This window comes from Aegilops tauschii, chromosome 6 (assembly GCF_002575655.3).
Source record: "Aegilops tauschii subsp. strangulata cultivar AL8/78 chromosome 6, Aet v6.0, whole genome shotgun sequence".
NCBI lineage: Eukaryota > Viridiplantae > Streptophyta > Magnoliopsida > Poales > Poaceae > Aegilops > Aegilops tauschii.
In genome coordinates this window covers 145,088,806-145,110,612 of record NC_053040.3, presented here as the reverse complement: position 1 = coordinate 145,110,612, position 21,807 = coordinate 145,088,806, and the positions used below count along the sequence as shown (strand labels likewise).

The 21,807-nt window shown below is 41.9% G+C and overlaps 1 protein-coding gene across 1 annotated transcript; it reads left to right on the top strand.

Annotated features, from left to right (window-relative positions):
- Positions 1-468: 468 nt before the first annotated feature.
- Positions 469-1,218, top strand: LOC141025345 (uncharacterized). Its single transcript, XM_073500648.1, has one exon. The coding sequence runs from the start codon at positions 469-471 to the stop codon at positions 1,216-1,218; it is 750 nt and encodes a 249-aa protein (XP_073356749.1).
- Positions 1,219-21,807: the final 20,589 nt, after the last annotated feature.

The window sequence follows — 21,807 nt, the reverse complement described above, 5'->3', positions numbered from 1 at the left end:
GACTACCCCTACTAGAAGAATAAGATGCGAATGCATCTTGAGGCAATTGATAACGATCTCTGGCATGTTGTGGAAAATGGTGTTCCCTCTGTCTCACCCTCACTGAACACTACCGATGTGAAGAGATTCAACCAACTCGATTCTCAAGTGAAGAATATCATATGTGGCCATCTGAGCAAAGGACAGTATGGAAGAGTGAGTGCTTTGGAAACTGCTAAGCTTATCTAGGATAGGCTGTCCGAAGTGAATGAAGGAGTCTCAACTCAGCGTGACTCTCAAGTTGATGTTCTTCGCAATCTCTTCAACCACTTCAGAATACTCGACAATGAAAATGGTCAACAAACCTTCGATCGCCCCACTAACATCTCAAATGAGCTTCAAGCGCTTGGTGCCACTGACATCACCGACCATGAGGTGGTGAAGAAATTGTTGAGATCGCTTGATTCCTCATTTGATACTCTGGCATTGATGATACAAGAACGTGCTGATTACAAGTCACAGGACCCCGCTGATATCCTCGAAAGGCTAAATACTCATGAGTTCCAGCTTGCTGAAAAGAGAGACCTCTATGGTTCGAGCTATGGCAGATCACGTGCACTAAAGGCCAAGGCAGTTTCTGAGTCTGAAGATGAAGACTCTGGCAGGAGCCTTGGTGATCCTGAAGAACTGAGCCAGGAACTAGCACTGCTCGTGAAGAAATTTCAAAAGTTCTCAAGACGTGGTCGCTTTGGAAGATCCTCAAGGAGCAATGATTCCTCATCTAGTGACTACAAGAAGAGGCTTTGTCACAAATGCAAGAAACCTGGACACTACATTCAAGATTGTCCTCAGTGGGAAAAGGAATCAAAGAAGAAGAAATACAAGAATTACAGTTCTGATGATGCGAAGAAAAAGAAGAAATCCTCAAAATCTCCATCATCAAAATCCTCAAAGTCTTCATCTCACAAGAAGAGCAGCTCCAAGAAGGCTCGGGCATTCATTGGCAAGGAAATGGACTCTGAAGCTGAATCTGAGGAACATGAGGAAGAGGAGGCATCTGAGGAGTCCGAGTCTGGAGTAGCGAGTCTAGCTCTCGCTACTGCATTCGTCAGCAAGTCTATCTTCAACTCTGAAGAAAATGGCTTCACCAACAAGGCTGATGAAGGCAATGATGACTACGCTCCCACCTATTGCTTCATGGCAAAGGGTGCCAAGGTACTCAAATATACCTCCTTTTAATCTAGTGAGAATGAATCTGATGAAAACCTCAAGCCCAGCTACTCTAAACTTGCTAAGATTGTTGTGAAACAACAAAGGGCTTTTGAAAAGGTTCAAAACATGCTAGACAAAAGAGAAGATATGTTGGGTGAATAAATGGATCGCACTAAAACCTTGACTAAAAATTTTCAGAGACTTCAGACTAGGTTTGACAACCTTCAAGGTCATCATAACACTCTGTTATCTGATCATGAGAAGCTTTCTTATCAATTTATTCAAAGAAAGCAAGATCTTGAGAAGCTAAGAGTGAGTTATGAAGATCTTCAGAAGGAGCGCGATTCATTACTTGCTCAACAAATCAGTGCTGCTCAGGAAGAATTTGTTCCTCCATGTTTCAAATGCATTGAACGTGAATCTGCTAATTCTTCACCTGAATGTTCAAATGCTTCTAATGCTACAAATTCCTCACCTGCCTCTGCTATCACTAATTCCTCATATGAGGACATTGCTAGTATCACTGATGATGCAGGGCTGAAGGAACTGTACATGACAGGCATGTACAAAAGCCTCAAAGGGCATCAGACTCTTTGTGATGTGCTTAAAAAGCAGATCCTCAACAGGAACCCCAGGAAAGAGGGTATTGCCTTTGAGAGAAAACTCAATGCTGATAGTACATATTGGAAGCCTGAGCAGTACCCCAAAACCTCATGGGTTGCTGCAAAGGGACCTCCAGTTGATCCATCTAATTTATCTGGCTTTACATGTGAATCTTCTCATTCTTCTAATGAGTCATTTGACTCCAACTATAAACTATTCAAAAATCAGAATGGTGAAGTATTTGCTAGATATGTTGGCACTAACTGCAGGAACGGTTCCCCTATGAAAAAATTCTGGGTTCCCAAAAGGTGCCTTGAAAGTCTTCAGGTGAATGTCCTCATGACACCATCTGTGAAGAATAGGAACCCCAGATCAAATTCTTCATATGGACCAAATCCTTCATATGGATCCAAGTCCTCATACGGACCAAATTCCTCACGTGGATCAAATTCCTCAAAAGGATCAAAGTCCTCATATGAACATCATTGTGCTAACAACTCTGCTTCGCAGGGAAGAGCCAAGGGCTATGAATATGAGCATTATTCTTCTAATCATTAGGTTCATAAGTCCTCGAAGAATTTCTTTGCTTATTCATATGCCTACCCTAACTCCTCTTATGTGAAACGAAATGGATTGGCTTCTATGCCACCTTTCTCGTATGGAGCTCGCAGAGTGATGAACTCTTTGCCACCCCTTCAAATGTGGGTGGTGAAGAAAAAGAACTAATCTTTTATGCGGGGTCAGGTCTCCAAACGTACTTAAACGTCTGAAGAATTTGCTCGAGACCTGAAAAGTGCCTGAAAGGACGCAGGCTAATCCTGAAGAAATGAACCTTCATTTCTCACGTCCTCATACTATTTTAACTGTTGCATTGCTTGATGAAATTGGTCTGATGAATTGTGATGTCATATTCTTCACTGATGAAGTATATGAAGTATGTAAGCTGCACTAATTCATCTACAGGATGATCAACCCAAAGCCACTGATTGGGTCCTCGATAGTGGATGTACAAATCATATGACTGGTGACAAGAATCTATTGATGGATGCTCCCTTATCACCATCGCATCTGAAGCACATCATCTTCGCTTACTAAGGCAAAAGTCAGGTATTGGGTCAAGGTAAGGTTGCGATCACAAAGGATCGACACATGGACAAAGTCATGCTTGTCGAGTCCTTAGGATACAACCTCATGTCTGCTCAATGCTTTGTGATCTTGATATGGTTGTTGTCTTTGGCAAGTATCGTTGTGTTGTGGTTATGGAAGCTGACAATTCCAAAGTCTTCAAAGGCTTTAGGAGAGGAGACTTGTATATTGTTGATTTCTCTACAGGACCGCAACCAGCCGTGTGCCTACTTGCAAAAGCTTCAGAAGGCTGGCTATGGCATCGACGACTTGGTCATGCAAGCATGAGTAATTTTCACATGCTTGCGAAGAAGAAGCATGTCATTGGCATTGAGAATGTCAAATTCCTCAAGGATCACTTGTGTGGAGCTTGTGAAGCTGGAAAGATGACCAAGGCTAAGCATCTAGCGAAGACTATCATGACCACTACTCGACCATTTGAATTGCTTCATATGGATCTCTTCGGTCCTAACCATTACTCAGCAGTCACAAATGACGCATCTCTCTATGGCTTTGTTATTGTTGATGATTACTCTCGTTACACATGGGTACATATTGTTACTTACAAACATGAAGTGCATGAAGTCTTCAAACGATTTTCCTCGAGGGCTTCAACCAACTTTGGTGTGAAGATCAAGCAAATCAGAAGTGACAATGGAACTGGGTTCAAGAATTCTGGTCTTGATGACTATCTTGATGAACTTGGTATTACTCATGAGTTATCTGCTCCTTACACTCCTCAGCAGAATGGCGTCGTGGAGCGCAAGAACAGAACTCTTGTTGAGATGGATTGCACTATGCTTGATGAGTACAAGACGCCTCATCACTTCTGGATTGAAACAGGGTATATCTTCAAAAATTCTTCAAGAAGACTACCTATGAACTCCTCGCTGACAAGAAACCCAATGTGAGTTATTTAAAAGTCTTCGGTGCTGAATGTTGGATTAGAGATCCTCATCACAATGCTAAATTTTCACCGAAAGCACATGAAGGTTTTATGCATGGTTATGGAAAGGACTCGCACACCTACAGAGTCTTCAACAACGTTCTTCACAAGGTTGTTGAAACTGTAGATGTGCGGTTCGATGAAACTAATGGCTCGAAAAGAGAGCACCTACCTTCTGTGAAAGATGAACCAGCACCTGAGGAATCTATCAAGTTCAAGGCTATTGAGGATGTCATTCCTATCGAAGAATCTGCTGAAGAATTCATTCCAGAACTTGAAGAACGTCGAGCTAATGCACCTAAAGAAAATGCTGAAGAAAATGGTGCTGAAGAAAATGCTGATCAAATTCCTCGACGACAACCAACTCATCCTCGTGTTGCAAAAGAAGTGCAAGTTGAAAAGATCATCGATGACATTGAAGCACCAGGTCCTCTCACACGCTCAAAAGCTTCACATTTATCTAACTTTTGTGGGCACTATGCTTTTGTCTCTATCACAGAGCCCACTAAGGTAGATGAAGCATTTCTGGAGCCTGAGTGGATTCAGGCCATGCAAGAAGAATTACATCAATTCGAACTCAACAACGTCTGGGAACTAGTTAAACGTCCAGATCCTCGCAAGCATAATATCATTGGCACAAAGTGGATCTACCGCAACAAGCAAGATGAAAATGGCCTTGTGGTGAGGAATAAGGCAAGGCTTGTAGCTCAAGGCTACACACAGGTTGAAGGAATTGATTTCGATGAAACTTTTGCACCTGTTGCTAGACTTGAAGCTATTCGCATATTACTTGCTTATGCTAACCATCATGATATCACTTTATATCAAATGGATGTGAAAAGTTCATTCCTCAATGGTAAGCTTGAGGAAGAAGTATATGTTTCTCAACCCCCAGGTTTTGAAGATCCAAAGCATCCTGACAAAGTCTTCAGACTCAATAAGGCCCTCTATGGCCTCAAGCAGGCCCCTCGGGCATGGTATGATACTTCGAAGGAATTCCTCATGAAGAAAGGATTCAAACCCGGTTCACTCAACCCTACTCTTTTCACTAAATCTTATGATGGTGAATTGTTTGTGTGCCAAATATATGTTGATGATATTATCTTTGCCTGTACTGACCAACGTTATAGTGATGAATTTGCCTATATGATGAGTGAAGAATATCAAATGTCTATGATGGGAGAGTTGAAATTCTTCTTAGGTCTTCAAATTCGTCAACAACGCAATGGCATATTCATACCTCAGGAGAAATACCTCAAGGATGTACTAAGGAAATTCGGCATGCAAGATTGCAAAGGCGTCAAAATTCTGATGCCTACAAATGGCCATCTGTGCACTGATGAAAACGGTATTGACTTTGATCAAAAGGTATACCGCTCCATGATTGGTTCTTTATTGTATTTATGTGCATCTAGGCCAGATATTATGCTTAGTGTTTGCATGTGTGCCCGATTTCAAGCGACACCGAAGGAATCACACCATAAGGCTGTGAAACATATTCTTCGATATCTAGCTCACACACCAACACTTAGATTGTGGTACCCCAAGGGCTCGGCATTTGATCTCATTGGATATTCTGATTCTGACTATGCTGGTGATCGTGTGGACCGCAAGTCAACATCTGGTACATGTCATTTCCTCGGACCATCTTTGGTCTGTTGGTCCTCGAAGAAACAGAACTGCGTATCACTGTCTACTGCTGAAGCTGAGTACATTGCTGCTGGTTCTTGCTTTGCTCAATTGCTGTGGATGAAGCAAACTCTCAAGGACTATGGCGTCAACGTGAAGAATGTGCCTCTCTTCTGTGACAATGAGAGTGCCATCAAGATTGCTCACAACCCAGTTCAGCACTCGAAGACAAAGCACATTCAGATTCGTCATCATTTTCTTCGCGGTCATGTGTTGAAGGGCGACATTTCTATTGAGCATGTGAAGACTGAAGAACAGCTAGCCGATATTTTCACTAAGCCCTTGGATGAGAAGAGATTTAGCAAGTTGCGGTGTGAGCTAAATATCCTAGAATCTTCGAATGTTCTTTGAAAAGGACACTCATCCTAACACTTATGTAAAATTGATGACTTAGATGTGCAACACATGAAGAAACGTTTTTCTTCAATCAATGAAGAATAACACTCTAAGTGTGAAGAAATTAACGAAGAATTTGGTTCTCAGAACCCTACGACAATTGTACGCGGTGTCTGAAATCATCATTCTTATATGGTGGGTCACGCCACCACCAAAAGTTGAAAATCTTCAATTTGAGTTTTTCCTCAGTTTTGAAATTCCTCAGTTGTTCAAAATCTTCAACTTTGCAAAATCTTCATTGTTTCCGTATATATATATATATATATATATATACATATATATATATATATATATGAGTTTATGTCCTCTACATCATTCACTTATGGCTAATTCTTCAAGGTGCGTTTTCTGCTAAGTGAATATGATCGGACCCTTCCCCCTCTATGCTATACTCAACCCAATCTATTCACGAATTCTTCATGCGCGTTCTATTTGAAACTTGTTCAAAATCTTCACTGTGTCCTTGTCAGCTGAAGAATTTGCGAACAAAACTTTTAACTTATCTTATCCAAATTTTCGGCTTTGCCGCTCAAACCGTTCCGCATCCCACGAAATACTTATCTATTCACCCATGATCTAACACGATCTCCACTTCTCAGTACGTGGGTGACACATGTCAAGCGAATGAGAAGGGTCAGGGGCACGTTCGTCCAACTTCTTTGGGCGAACAGTTTTTCACCGTGGCTATAAATACCCCCTCTCCCCTTCCACACTTCCTTTACTCCGCTCGACCTCTCTCCAGCTCGAGCTTCTCAAACCCTAGCGCCGCCGCTACTTCATCGTCGCCGGTGAGGAAGAGCTTCACTGCCTCGACCTCGTCACTGTCGTACTCGCGCCGGCCGCGGAAATCTTCACTCCGCCGCCGCCGTAGCCGTCTTCCTCCGCCGAGTTAGGGCGTGGAAGATCTGCATAGACGAACTTCACTTCTCCACCTCACAGTTCGTCGTGTTCTTCGTTCAGGGTAATTAAAAGTTACTTTTACTGCCCTCTTTGATTCAAATGATTTCTACAAAATCTTCAAAAGGTGTTTATTCTTCAAATTCTTCACACACTAAACACCTCACATGTCATCTGATCTTGATTCATTTCTCTAAGCTATAATTTCTCTTCAAGATTCCTCAATTGTGCGGATTTCTGATCTGTACAACTCTGGAACCTAAGACTAAGAATGCTTAGTGAAATTCTTCAAGACTCGCCTGGTCAAATTCCTCAAACTTGTTCTTTTTGAAAAACCTTATGAGAACGCATATGACCTCTCCAAATTCCTCGCAACTATACTCTGTTCACAGGTACTCATGTCCGCAGCTGAATCACTAGGTTCTCATCAACTTAACTCATTTGCAGCGTTCCTCGAAGAAAAGTTGCATACTTCTTCAGAAAATTCAATTGTCCAAATTCCTCATCTGAAGAAAATGGCTGATGGAAAGAAGCCACAGAAAGGAGGAAAGAGGCCTGAGGTCAACACTGCATTTGAAATCCCTGAGGACATCTATGCTGGGTACTGCACACCCCCTGAGGAAGATAAAAATCAGCGCAAGGTGCGCATTCAAAAGATAGAGAGGAGATGGGCAAGAGAGTGGAGGGAGTACAGATATGTGACTCCCAAGTACATGAAGAAATTCGCACTCAATCCTCCATGCTCAAGACCTCCGTTGGCACCTGGCCAAGAAGATGATCTCACCAGCCTCAAGCGTGGTGAAGATTATCCTGAAGAATGGGCCAAGTGCCAGACCAAGTTGGCCAAACAAGCAAAAGATGCAGTGAGGAAATTCAACGAGGACTCTGCTGCTGTTGCTGCCTCTGCTGAGGCCTCTACTGTCAAGCCGAAGAAATCCATGGCAAAGAAGCCTGCGCTTAAGCCAAGTGCTTCACCATTAATGTCCTCACGGAAAATTCCTCACGCTGCTCCTGCCCCTCCAAAGTCCTCAGCTGCTCCGACCAAATCCTCAGCACCTGTGCATCTTGCCACGTGCCAAAGGACTACAGGCTTCTCTATTGCCTCAGGAGTTTCAGCTAGTTCCTCAGCTGCACCAAATTCTTCAACAGGACCCTCTCTGCTGAAGACTAAGACCACTGCTGGATGAGGCTCTCACCCAAGTCCTCACAAGAAGCAGGTCACCTTCCAAATGCCGTCTGAAGAAGACGAAGCTGATGATGAAGAACTTGCTGAAATCATCAGAGATAGGCAAGTCAGGGCCGCTAGAGGCAAGGGCACAAATGTGCCTCTGCTTTTGGATCCAAAGTTGATCCTCCATTACATTGATCTCTGGCACAAGGACCCAAACACTCCTATGCCTGACTTCAAGATGACTCCTGGCCAAAGTCATATGCTGACTGCCTTCATCCAAGAAGAAAAATGGAAATTTGAGAAGGCCAGGCAGCTCAAGAAAGCACAGTACAGGAAGGAGAAATTCCTGAAGAACAACATTGTCTCTATGACAACTGATGAACTTGTGAAGATCCAGTCTGAAATCAACGTCCTCAGCGATGATTTCAATGCTTACTATGCTGATTGGAAAGGAGCCAAGGTCAGGTTTGTTAAACTGACTAAGATGTTCACCTCCAATGTTGTAGCCCCATCGCAACAAGAGATTCCTCAGGCTGAAGCATCTGCTCAGCCAACTGAAGAACATGCCGGCACCGCTGATGACAATCAGGCTACTGAAGAAAATGTGAGTTCCAGGGCTGATGACTGCATTCCAGCCGCTGATGAAACTGCCAGGGCACCCACTACTGGTGCGCCTAAAGAAAATGAAGAAGTCAGGGCAACTGCATCAGTTGTGCCTGAATAAAATCAACCACATTCCTCTGCTCCTCCTGCGCCCACTCAAACTCCAATCCTTCCATCTGCATCAGATGTGAAGAAGACCAAGGCTGCAGAGCGTGCAGTAGTGAAGAAAAGGAAAGCATCAGCTCCTTCAGATTCTTCAGCACCGAATAAGATGAAGAAATTGACAAGCTCATTTGCTAATCCAATTGATGATGTTCCAGTTTCCTCCATGCCATCAAAGGAAATCGTCCCTTTTGATGAAGAATATGTGATCCCTAGCGGATCTGATGAAGAAAATCCTTCTGCTGCTTCGTCAGAGCAGATGGATGAAGAAATTGAAGTGGAGAAAATCCCTTCAACCCCCACAGTTTCCTCGCCTATGCCTCAGTTTACTGCTGAAGAGGCCGGCGTTGAAGAAACGGAAGATGAAGATGTGGACATTGGCTACACTACACCGGTGATGAATGATGACTTTTGGGAAAGTCAGCACCTCAACTCTCCACTCTTCACACCATTGCAACAAATTCCTCAGTCCCCAACAACTACAGTTCAAATGGGATCTGATGAAGCTCACAAAGAAATTCCAGCCACTAGAGCTGAAGAAAATGAAAACGAAGAATTGAAGACCCAGGCTGCCACTGAAGAGGAACCAGAAATTCCTCAGCCTGAAGAACCTGAGATTGCGATTCCTGAGGTTGTAATGCAACTGACTGACACTCCTCTGCCTAAGCCAAAGGATCCATTCTCAAGGATGCAAAAATTCAAGGCTAATGATTTCTTCGGCGAGCACGTATTCTTCACTGATTACAACCCCTATGACTCTGCTCGCATTAGGAAGAGGCGTTTCTGGACTGCCAGCCAGGCAAATTTTTATTCCTCAGTGCTGTTCAACAAAGACAAAGTCTTCGATCATGAGCACATTCCTCACATGGATATGGAATCTCTGCCGTGCTTCGGACCAGTCCTCAGTGTTCTTTACGACGCGGGACTGTTAAATTTCTGCACTGATATATGTGATTGGAATGAAGAGCTCATCCGTCAATTTTATGCAACTCTGCACATCACCGGAGACTCTGAGGATGTGATTTCATGGGTGTTGGACTGGATGTCTGAAAATACTCACTACAAGACACCAGCTACTGAATTGCTTCGTGCTTTGCCTCTCGGTCCTCCCCTTGAAGCTGCTCGTTGCGTCTACAGTGAACCTGAGCTTACAGATCACTATATGCAAGTGTTGATGAAGCCTTTGAAGCCAGGTCAGGCCCCAAGAACAAAATTCCTTGTGAAGGAATTGTTATATGTGCCTCGGACTGTCTATCACATTCTGACGAAGGCATTGAGTCTTATCAAGGGCCACAACTCGGATGAAGAAGAAGTCGTTGGCATCATGAAGAATCTGCTTTTCAATATCATTCATGGTGTTCCCGTCAACTTCCATGATTTCTTCATGAGGACTCTGGCCAATGTCACAATGACACCGTTTGAGTTCAAGCCTTATGCTCCTTGGATCATGAGATTCATCAGAACAAGGTCTTCACTCAACTACAAAGCTGACACACTGAACCATTGCAGCTACTTGCCCCCGATTGAAGTCCTCAAACGGACATTTTCCTCAGCTGATGAAAAGGGCAAGGCTACTGCTGTCATTGATGAATGCATTCGTCCATTGGATGGTCAATTTCGCAAGGCTGCATCCTACTCCACCAATGATGACTCTGCCACCCATGACTCTGCCGCCAACGCCACCAAGCCAAATCCTCAAGGCATAGCTCCCAGGGTGATGACTGACCGTGAGCTTCTCCTCAGTCTTCACCAGAAGGTTGATCGCAATCACAAATGGGTCAAGCGTCAGTTTGGTTCAATTCTTCACAACATGACTGCTACCCACAATGCAGTGAAGAAAAACCACTACTACCTTCATGAAACCCTCAACCGCACCTGGGCTGTTCTGTCTCACATTTACGGCGAAGAAGATCTGAAGAAAATGGGTCTCCAGGAGGACTTTGACTGGTCTGCACCTCCACCGAAGAAATACAAGAAGGTCAAGGTTCCGTCCTTGGTGGCCAGCTCCTATTCTTCATCGCGCGACACCGATGAACATGAAGACTTGTACGACACTGCGGCAGGCCCTACTCCACCAAGCGACCCCAACAACGCTGGCGCTCCTTCATCAACTTGATATTTTCAGGGGCGTTAGTCCTCATTTTCGAACCTTTTGGTCATTCGATGACAAAGGGGGAGAAATTTCAGTTAGTCTTCAAGCGGGTCTATCTTATATGGGCATTTTTTTCTAAGTTACAACTCTCGTTCTTCTGATGACTTTGTTGGATCGAGTTGTAAACTTAAAACTCTATGGTGGCCTGATACTTTTGCTGTTTCTTCTGCATGCTTATTCCTCGTTAATGTTATTGCACGCATGCTGAATTACATCAGTCACCATATTTCATCATGCATTTCAAATTCTTCATATATTATGTCAAATGCGTGTATGAATTACAAGATATAGGGGGAGATCTCCATGATTCAACTCTTCAAGTGTGCATTGCTTCAAAAGAAAATTCCTCACTATGCACATATTCAGGGGGAGTTCTTCTATATCTTGCAATCAAATTCCTCAATATCAGTATTTACACTTCATATGTTTATCCCCGTTGAAAACTTAACCTATATTGTCATCAATCACCAAAATGGGGGAGATTGTAAGTGCATCTAGTGCCCCTTAGTGATTTTGGTGTATTGAAGACTTATAGGTTAAGGGACTAATGTGTTTATGAGTGTACACAGGTCTATAAGTCTATGAGGAGTTTGATATTTACAGAGAAAGTCGACCCCTAAAAATGAATTTCTTCGACTGAAGACTTTGGATTTCTGAAGACTTTCTGAAGACTTTGAAAGTGAAGAAATTGGTGTGACCTTGAAGACTTGGCATTCATTTGATGAACATGAAGCATGAAGACTTTTGTTTTCGTAGTTTCATTTTCTCTTTCTTGAGTCATACGAAACACCGTACTGTTAAACGGGGTCAAGGAAATACTAAGGAAAAATTTCCATGTGATGCTCAACTCAAAATCCTACACCTACCAATCCCTTCGAGTGAAGCCATTGGAAATCTCATAAAGTTCAGTCAATTTCTTTAGTGACAGAGACGAAGTTCTTCTGGTCTCTGAGGAATTTGTTCTGACTGAGGAGTTAGGAATTCGCCAGTGCAGATTGCCTACACAGTGAGGAACATGATAGCCCTAAGGAATTTGATACTCAAATTTCCGACCGTTGCTGTGCTATGCGCCAGCTGTCCCGAAATATCTACCCACCTAACGGTCATATCATTGAAGGGCATTTATGTCTTATCATGTCGGGCTACTCCCTAGGCTATAAATAGCCGCCCCCTACAACCACTAGCTGGTTGGCTGCTTTGAGAGAAACTGACACTTGTCAATTGAGAGCATCCCATCCTCCGAGGACTTTGAGCGAAAATCATCAAGTGAGGAAAAACCAAACCCAAACACCCAGCAAACCAAAGTGATTGAGCATCACTGAAGAGATTGATCATGTGTGGACCCGACACTTGTTACCTTTGAAGACTGTGCTTCTTCCAGACGGTTAGGCGTCACGGTATAGAGCATCCAAGAGGAAATTGTGGATCGCCGAGTGACCGAGTCTGTGAAGGTTTGGAAGTCACCTGAAGACTTACCACGAGTGATTGGGCGAGGTTTGTGTGACCGTAGCTCAAGGAGAATACGGTGAGGACTGTGTGTCCTGGACTGTGTGTCCTCAGGTTTAAATACCTAGCCGCTCCAACCAGACGTACAACTGAGACAGTAGTTGGAACTGGTCTACCAAATCATTGTCTTCACCAAGCTTACTGGTTCTATTTCCTCAACTCTTTCATTTCCTCATAACTGTGTTGTGCACTTGTTCATATCTGTGTTTGAAGACTTTGACTGAAGACTTTCTCAATTTCCTCAGTTCAATTTCTTCAGTCTATTTGTCTTCATCCTGTGCTATCATGTGTTTATGCTTTCTGTACTCTGTGCTTGTCTTCATTTCATCATGATGACCATGCTCGTGTTCTCCTATGCATACTTTTGAGTTCTTATTCCGCTGCAAGTAGTTCTTCGCTAAGGAATTTCCTCACTGGCAAATTCCTCAGTGAAGAATTCATAAAAATCGCCTATTCACCCCCCCTCTAGTCGATATAACGCACTTTCACTTGGTGAATTTCTTGATGAACAACTTGCTAGGGCTAGAGAGAATGAAATTATTGAAACTGATAATATTGAAGATAGTGATGATGAAGACTCTCCCCCTAATAAATATGAATTACCTATTGTGCTAGAGGGTTATGTTCTGGATGAAGAATCTGCTAAAGCCATTTTAGCTTGCAATGATAGAAGTGATCTTAAGAAGTTATTAGCTAAATGGAAGCAGCAATCTCTTAATGCTAGAATGAAACCTGGCCCTGCTTTTGCTACTTCACCTATCTGTGTTACTGATAAGGATTATGAATTCTCTGTTGATCCTAATATAATTACTTTGGTTGAATATGATCCTTTTATGGCTATGAATCTGAAACTTTTGTGGCACATCTTACTAAATTAAATGATATAGCCACCCTATTCACTAATGATGAGAGAACTCTCTACCTTTATATCCTTAAAATATTTCCGTTCTCATTAAATGGTGATGCTAATATACGGTTTAATTCTCTTGATCCTGGTTGTGTGCGTAGTCCCCAGGATATGATTTATTACTTCTCTGCTAAATATTTCTTTGCTCATAAGAAACAAGCTGCTTTAAGGGATATATAAATAATTTTGTGCAAATTGAAGAAGAGAGTCTCCCACAAGCTTGGAGGAGGCTTCTCCAATTACTTAATGCTTTGCCTGATCATCCTCTTAAGAACCTGAAATACTTGATATCTTTTATAATGGACTAACCGATGCTTCCAGAGATTACCTAGATAGTTGTGCTGGTTCTGTTTTCAGGGAAAGAACACCAGATGAAGCTGAAATTTTATTGAATAATATGTTGACAAATGAAAATAATTGGACACTTCCTGAGCCTATTCCTACACCAACTCCGAAGAAAAGAGGTGTTCTATTTCTCAGTCATGAAGATATGCAAGAGGCAAAGAAATCTATGAAAGAAAAAGGTATTAAAGCTGAAGATGTTAAGAATTTACCTCCTATTGAAGAAATACATGGTCTAAATTTACCGCCTGTTGAAGAAATATATGATCTTAATCCTTCACCTATTGAAGAAACACATGGTCTTGATAACCCGACACAGGTAGTAAAGGTAAATTCTCTCTATAGATATGACAAAGCTGAAATCCCTCCTACTAAGTTTTCTAGCCAATGTTTGGATGAATTTGATGATCTTATGGTTAAGCAAGAAGATTTTAATGCTTATTTTGGTAGACATCTAAAACAAAATGCCTATATGCTTGAACACTTGGGTGATTATATGTCTAGAGTTACAGGTGAACTTAAACTCATTACTAAACATGCTTCTATGGTTACCACTCAAGTAGAACAAGTACTTAAAGCTCAAAATGATTTGCTCAATGAATTAAATAGTAAGAAAAATGATTATGCTGTTAGAGTGGCTACTAGAACTGCTAAGATGACTCAGGAAGCTTTGTATCCTGAAGGCCACCCTAGGAGAATTGAACAAGATTCTCAGAGAAATAATATTGATGCACCTAGTCCTTCTAAAAGGAAGAAAAAGAAAAATGATAGGACTTTGCATACTTCTAGTGAACCTATTGCTGAACCACCTAAGAATCCAAATGATATTTCTATTTCTGATGCTGAAACACAATCTGGTAATGAACATGAACCTAGTGAAAATGTTAATGATAATGTTCATGATGATGCTCGACCTAGTAATGACAATGATGTAGAAATTGAACCTGTTGTTGATCTTGACAATCCACAATCAAAGAATCAACGTTATGATAAGAGAGACTTTGTTGCTAGGAAACACGGTAAAGAAAGAGAACCATAGGTTCAGAAACACATGCATTTTCCTCTGAAACCATCCAAGAAAAAGGATGATGAGGATTTCGAGCGCTTTGCTGAAATGATTAGACCTATCTTCTTGCGTATGCGATTAACTGATATGCTCAAAATGAATCCTTATGCTAAGTATATGAAAGAAATTGTCACTAATAAAAGAAAGATACCGGAAGTTGAAATTTCCACCATGCTTGCTAATTATACTTTTAAGGGTGGAATACCAAAGAAACTTGGAGATCCAGGAGTACCAACTATACCATGCTCTATTAAAAGAAACTATGTTAAAACTGCTTTATGTGATCTTGGAGCCGGTGTTAGTGTTATGCCTCTCTCTTTATATCGTAGACTTGATTTGAATAAGTTGACACCTACTGAAATATCTTTGCAAATGGCTGATAAATCAACTGCTATACCTATCGGTATTTGTGAGGATGTGCCTGTTGTGGTTGCAAACGTTACTATTTTGACGGACTTTGTTATCCTTGATATTCCCGAGGATGATAGTATGTCTATTATTCTTGGAAGAACTTTTTTGAATACTACAGGGGCTGTTATTGATTGCAACAAAGGCAATGTCACTTTTCATGTTAATGGTAATGAGCATACGGTACACTTTTCGAGGAAACAACCTCAAGTTCATAGTATCAATTCTATTGGAAAAATTCCATCGATTCTTTTTGGAGGTTTCGAATTTCCTCTTCCTACTGTCAAGAAGAAATATGATATTCTTATTATTGGGGATGTGAATATCCCCGTTGAGGTAACATAGTGTTATTCGAAATTTCTCCGGTTCCATGTTATTCGGAATGAGTTTGTTAACAAGACTTGATCAACCTTGTTAGTGGATTCCTTTTGATGAGCATGAGATGGATGAAACTAGAAGGCACAACCTTCTGTACCCTCCTTTTACTTTCTGTTATTTAGTTGAAATAAAGTAAAAATAGCATTTTCCTGTCTGTTTCCTGAATTATCCGTGCAATATAAAAATACCCCGAAAATAAAAGTTCTCCAAATGCCCTGAAAATGGAATATGATTTTTTTCTGGAATATTTGAGAATATCTAGCACCGAGAACACAGCAGGGGGAGCAAGCACCTGGCCACGAGGGTCCAGGGCGCGCCCACCCCTACAGGGCGCGCCCCCTGCCTCGTGGGCCCATGGTGGCCCCCTTGCACTTATTCCTGCACCCACACTTCTTCTTCCTCCATAAAAAATCACCATCCAGCTCAAGCACGAGTTCTAGCTCATTTTGCTGTGATTTTCGATCTCCTTGCTCAAAGCACCTCTCACAAAACTGCTTGGGGAGATTGTTCCTTGGTATGTGACTCCTCCATTGGTCCAATTAATTTTTGTTCTAGTGCTTTATTCATTGCAAATTTGTGCTTCCTAGGTGACCATGTTCTTGAGCTTGCATGTCAAATTTATATGGTTCCAAGTAGTTCTAATGCATGTTATAGTCTCTATGCACTTGTAGGAGTAGTTGCTATCAATTTTGTCGAGCTTGGTTCACTTTTATTGGAAGTTACTAAAAATTTCAGAAATTTTTCAGAGGAAAGAATATGCTTAGGAAAATGTACCAAGGTGGTTCTTCAAGGAAGCAAGGACCCAGGCTTGCAATGCGTGATGCTGATGATGAGCCACCAAGGGATGCTCCAGTGCAGCCTTGTGAATGGCCTTCAGGAAACTTTATGGATCGAGCGGGAATCAAGGAAGAATTTAACGCATATTTGCATAACGCTGATCTTGTGAGCTTCGAGGGAGAAAAGTGCCGCCAGTACCACTATCTCACTAGTTCCTTTGTGAGGAGGTTTGAATTTTCATCTTCACGCAATTCTCCAACTGTCTTGTTTGATCTTTATGAAAAATCTTATACTATGGACTTAGAGGATTTTACCACTGCTTGCAAACTTCCACAATGGGGTAGTGCTAGTAAACCTCGCAAATCTGAATTTAGATAATTTCTTGCTAGTATAACTGTGGGGGAATCTAGAGACATAACACAAGCTACCATCGGGAGCATTCATTTCCTGCTATACATTATTTTGCTCTCTTCATAGGTAGGTGCATAAATGGTAAAGATGAAGCATGTCATATGTGTGTCCCTGACCTCAGTATTCTTAGGAGTGCTGTGTTAGGAGACAAATCTTATAATTTGGGAGCCATTGTTGCGCGTAGGTTGCATCACAATAGATTTAATGGAGATTTCTTTGGTGGAATTTATGCAACCCGCTTAGACTTTAATGCTATGGTTCACCACAAGTTTGTCGAGAGTAATGAATCACCTCTCCGGTATCGCTTAATCTTTGACAGACGTCATGCTGTCCGTATTACTCTCCCTGCTCCTGCCTTCTTTGATTATCAGGCAAAAGGAAGACATTTTATTACCAGAGAGGAGGAAGATGAGTATGAGAGGAGGGCGGAGGCGGCTCACCGCCACGCTGCAGCCCAGGAGGCAATAACTGCCGCATCGCAGTACGACCCCAGCTACAACTATGGATATCCACCAGGCTATCCGTGGCAATAAACCAACTTGGGCCAAAAGCCTAAGCTTGGGGGAGTACGTATTTCCCACCGACATTACATTTATGGTCACACACACTCATTGCTAGATGTCGGTGCTCATACTCTTTCACTGTAATATCCATGCTAGTTTATTTTCCTTTTTCTTGCTTTCTTCTTGTGTGTTTAATAAACCTTAAGACAAACTAAAAAAGTGTAGCTTTTAGTTAGTTTACTTTTCTTGCTGTAGTAGTAATAATTAAAAAAGAAAACCCAAAAAGATTTCCCGTTCTTCTTTTGCTTGTTGGGAGCTTTCCTGTGTAAATAGTTTTATTTCTTTTCTTTTCTTTGGGGGTCGATAGGAGAAGACCATGATTAAATTGTTGAAGTGGATCTTATATGCATTATTGTTGATTTAACCAAGGGCCCATATTGCCTTGTCTTCTCCTGCTTATTGAATGCTCGCAGATTCCAGCTTAGTCCAATGCACGTGCACTCTTATTATTTTCACATCGTTCGGTCGTGCAAGTGAAAGGCAATTATGATGATATATGATGGACTGATTGAGATGAGAGAAGCTGGTATGAACTCGACCTCTCTTGTTTTTGTAAATATGATTAGTTCATCGTTCCTGATTCAGCCTATTATGAATAAACATGTTTGCAATGACAATTAGAGATCATAGTTGCTTATGCCATGCTTGATTAGCTATGAGTCATAATGGTTTACCTTGCGTGCCAACATGCTATTAAAATGGTTGTGGTGTGGTATAGTGGGGTGGTATCCTCCTTTGAATGATTTAAGTGACTCGACTTGGCACATGTTCACACATGTAGTTGAAACAAATCAACATAGCCTTCACGATATTTATGTTCATGGTGGATTATATCCCACTCATACTCGCACTCAATGTTTATTAATTTTAATACATGTTCATGACTGTTGTCGCTCTCTAGTTGGTCGCTTCCCAGTCTTTTGCTAGCCTTCACTTGTACTAAGCGGGAATACTACTTGTGCATCCAATCTCTTAAACCCCAAAGTTATTCCATATGAGTCCACTATACCTTCCTATATGCGGTATCTACCTGCCGTTCCAAGTAAATTTGTATGTGCCAAACTCTAAACCTTCAAATGAAATTCTGTTTTGTATGCTCGAATAGCTCATGTATCAACTAGGGCTGCCCGTATCGTCCATGCTAGGCGGGTTATTCTCAAGAGGAGTGGACTCCTCTCCTCACTCACGAGAAAATGGCTAGTCACCGGGATGCTGAGTCCCATGCTTTATGCAAATCAAATCAAAATAATTGCAAACAAAACTCCCCCTGGGACTGTTGTTAGTTGGAGGCACTCGTTGTTTCGAGCAAGCCATGGATTGATGCTTGTTGTTGGAGGGGGAGTATAAACTTTACCATTCTGTTTGGGGACTGCCTATTATGTGTGTAGCATGGAAGATATCGCCATCTCTTGGTTGTTATGTTGACAATGAAAGTATGCCACTCAAAATATGATTTATCTCTATTTCAAAACCGAGCTCTGGCACCTCTACAAATCCCTGCTTCCCTCTGCGAAGGTCCTATCTATTTACTTTTATGTTGAGTCATCACCCTCTTATTAAAAAGCACTAGCCGGAGAGCGCTGCTGTCATTTGCATCCATTACTATTAATTTATATTAGGTATGACTATTACTAGATCTCTTTTACCATGAATTACAATGTCTAGTCAGTCCTTGATCTTTAAAGGTGCTCTGCATTTATGTTTTGCGGTCTCAGAAAGGGCTAGCGAGATACCATCTTATTATAACAAATTATGATTGTTTTGAGAAAGTGTTGTCATCCGAGATTTATTATTATTGCTTGCTAGTTGATTATGCCATTGACATGAGTAAACATGATACCTAAGACTTATTGTGAATGTCGTTAGTCATAATCTTTGCTGAAAACTTGAACGTTGGCTTTACATATTTACAACAACAACAAGAGCAAACAGAGTTTGTAAAAGTTTTTCTTTATCACTTTCAGTTTATCAACTGAATTGCTTGAGGACAAGCAAAGGTTTAAGCTTGGGGGAGTTGATACGTCTCCGTCGTATCTACTTTTCCGAACACTTTTGCCCTTGTTTTGGACTCTAACTTGCATGATTTGGATGGAACTAACCCGGACTGACGCTGTTTTCAGCAGACTTTCCATGGTGTTATTTATGTGCAGAAACAAAAATTCTCGGAATGACCTGAAACTCCACGGAACATATTTTGGAAAATATTAAAAATACTGGACGAAGAATCCACGTCAGGGGGCCCACACCCTGTCCACGAGGGTGGGGGCGTGCCTACCCCCCTGGGCGTGCCCCCTGCCTCGTGGGACCCCTGACGCTCCACCGACCTCAACTCCAACTCCATATATTCACTTTCGGGGAGAAAAAAATTAGAGAGAAGGATTCATCGCGTTTTACGATACGGAGCCGCCGTCAAGCCCTAAAACCTCTCGGGGGGGGGGGCTGATCTGGAGTCCGTTCGGGGCTCCGGAGAGGGGAATCCGTCGCCATCATCATCATCAACCATCCTCCATCACCAATTTCATGATGCTCACCGCCGTGTGTGAGTAATTCCATCATAGGCTTGCTGGACGGTGATGGGTTGGATGAGATCTATCATGTAATCGAGTTAGTTTTGTTAGGGTTTAATCCCTAGTATCCACTATGTTCTGAGATTGATGTTGCTATGACTTTGCTATGCTTAATGCTTGTCACTAGGGCCCGAGTCCCATGATTCCAGATCTGAACCTATTATGTTTTCATGAATATATGTGAGTTCCTGATCCTATCTTGCAAGTCTATAGTCACCTACTATGTGTTATGATCCGGCAACCCCGAAGTGACAATAATCGGGACCACTCCCGGTGATGACCATAGTTTGAGGAGTTCATGTATTCACTATGTGTTAATGCTTTGTTCCGGTACTCTATTAAAAGGAGGCCTTAATATTCCTTAGTTTCCATGGATCCTCCAACATGTTGGGCCTGCTTTCCCTCCGATGCTAGCCAAATCCTCTGCACCAAGAAGAGATACTAATTGTGCATCCAAACATCCCTTAACCCAGTTTTGCCATGAGAGTCCCCCATACCTACCTATGGATTGAGTAAGATCCTTCAAGTAAGTTGTCATCGGTGCAAGCAATAAAAATTTCTCTCTAAATATGTATGATCTTTTTGTGTGAGGAAAATAAGCTTTATACGAACTTGTGATATAGAAGAAATAATAGCGATAGACTGGATAATAAAGTTCTTTATCATAAGCGGAAATATAAAGTGACATTTTTTTGCATTAAGATTTTGTGCATCCAACCATAAAAGCGCATGACAACCTCTGCTTCCCTCTGTGAAAGGCCTATCTTTTACCTTTACCTTCTACCCTTATACAAGGGTCATGGTGATCTTCACCTTTCCTTTTTACACCTTTTCTTTTTGGTAAGCACTATATGTTGGAGAAAGATCCCGATATATATATCCACTCAGATGTAGGTTATCACAAAGTATTATTGTTGACATTACCCTTGAGGTAAAAGGTTGGGAGGCGAAATTATAAGCCCCTATCTTTCTTTGTGTCTGATTGAGGCTTTGAACTCATAAGTATCGCGTGAGTGTTAACAATTGTGGAAGACTAAAAGATAGTTGAGTATGTGAACTTACTGAAAAGCTCTTACATTAACACTTTCCGATATTATGATAAATTGCAATTGTTTCAATGACTAGGATCATAGTTTGTTAGTTTTCAATGAAGTTTCTGATTCATAATTTACCTTGTGAACGAATTGTTACCTTAGCATAATAAGAAATTATATGACAATATATGTTGCCGTCCTAAAGATGATCATGATGCCCGCATGTTTGTATTTTATTTTATCGACACCTCTATCTCTAAACATGTGGACATATTTATCGATTTCGGCTTCCGCTTGAGGAAAAGCGAGGTCTGAGCTCGGGGGAGTTGATATGTCCATTTTGCATCATGCTTTTATATTTATATTTATTGCATTATGGGTCGTTATTACACATTATGGTGCAATACTTATGCCTTTTCTCTCTTATTTTACAAGGTTTACATAAAGATGGAGAATCCTGGCAGTTGGAATTTTTGACCGGAAAGCAGCAGATCTGAGAGACCTATTCTGCACAACTCCAGAAGTCCTGAAAATTTACGGAGAATTATTTTGGAATATATAAAAAATATTGGGCGAAGATAATACCAAAGGGACCCACCAGGAGGCCACAAGCCTGGGGGCGTGCCCTGCCCCCCTAGGCGCGCCCTAGGGCTTGTGGGCCTCCTATCAGGTCTCCGGTGCCCATCTTCTGCTACATGGAGGGTTTTGACCTGGAAAAAATCATGAGAAGGCTCTTGGGACGAAGCGTCGCCGTGTCGAGGCGGAACCTGGGCAAAAGCAATCTAGGGCTCCGGTGGAGCTGTTCTACCGGGGAAACATCCCTCCCAGAGGCGGAAATCGAAGCCATCGTCATCACCAACGATCCTCTCATCGAGAGGTGGTCAATCTCCATCAACATCTTCACCAGCACCAT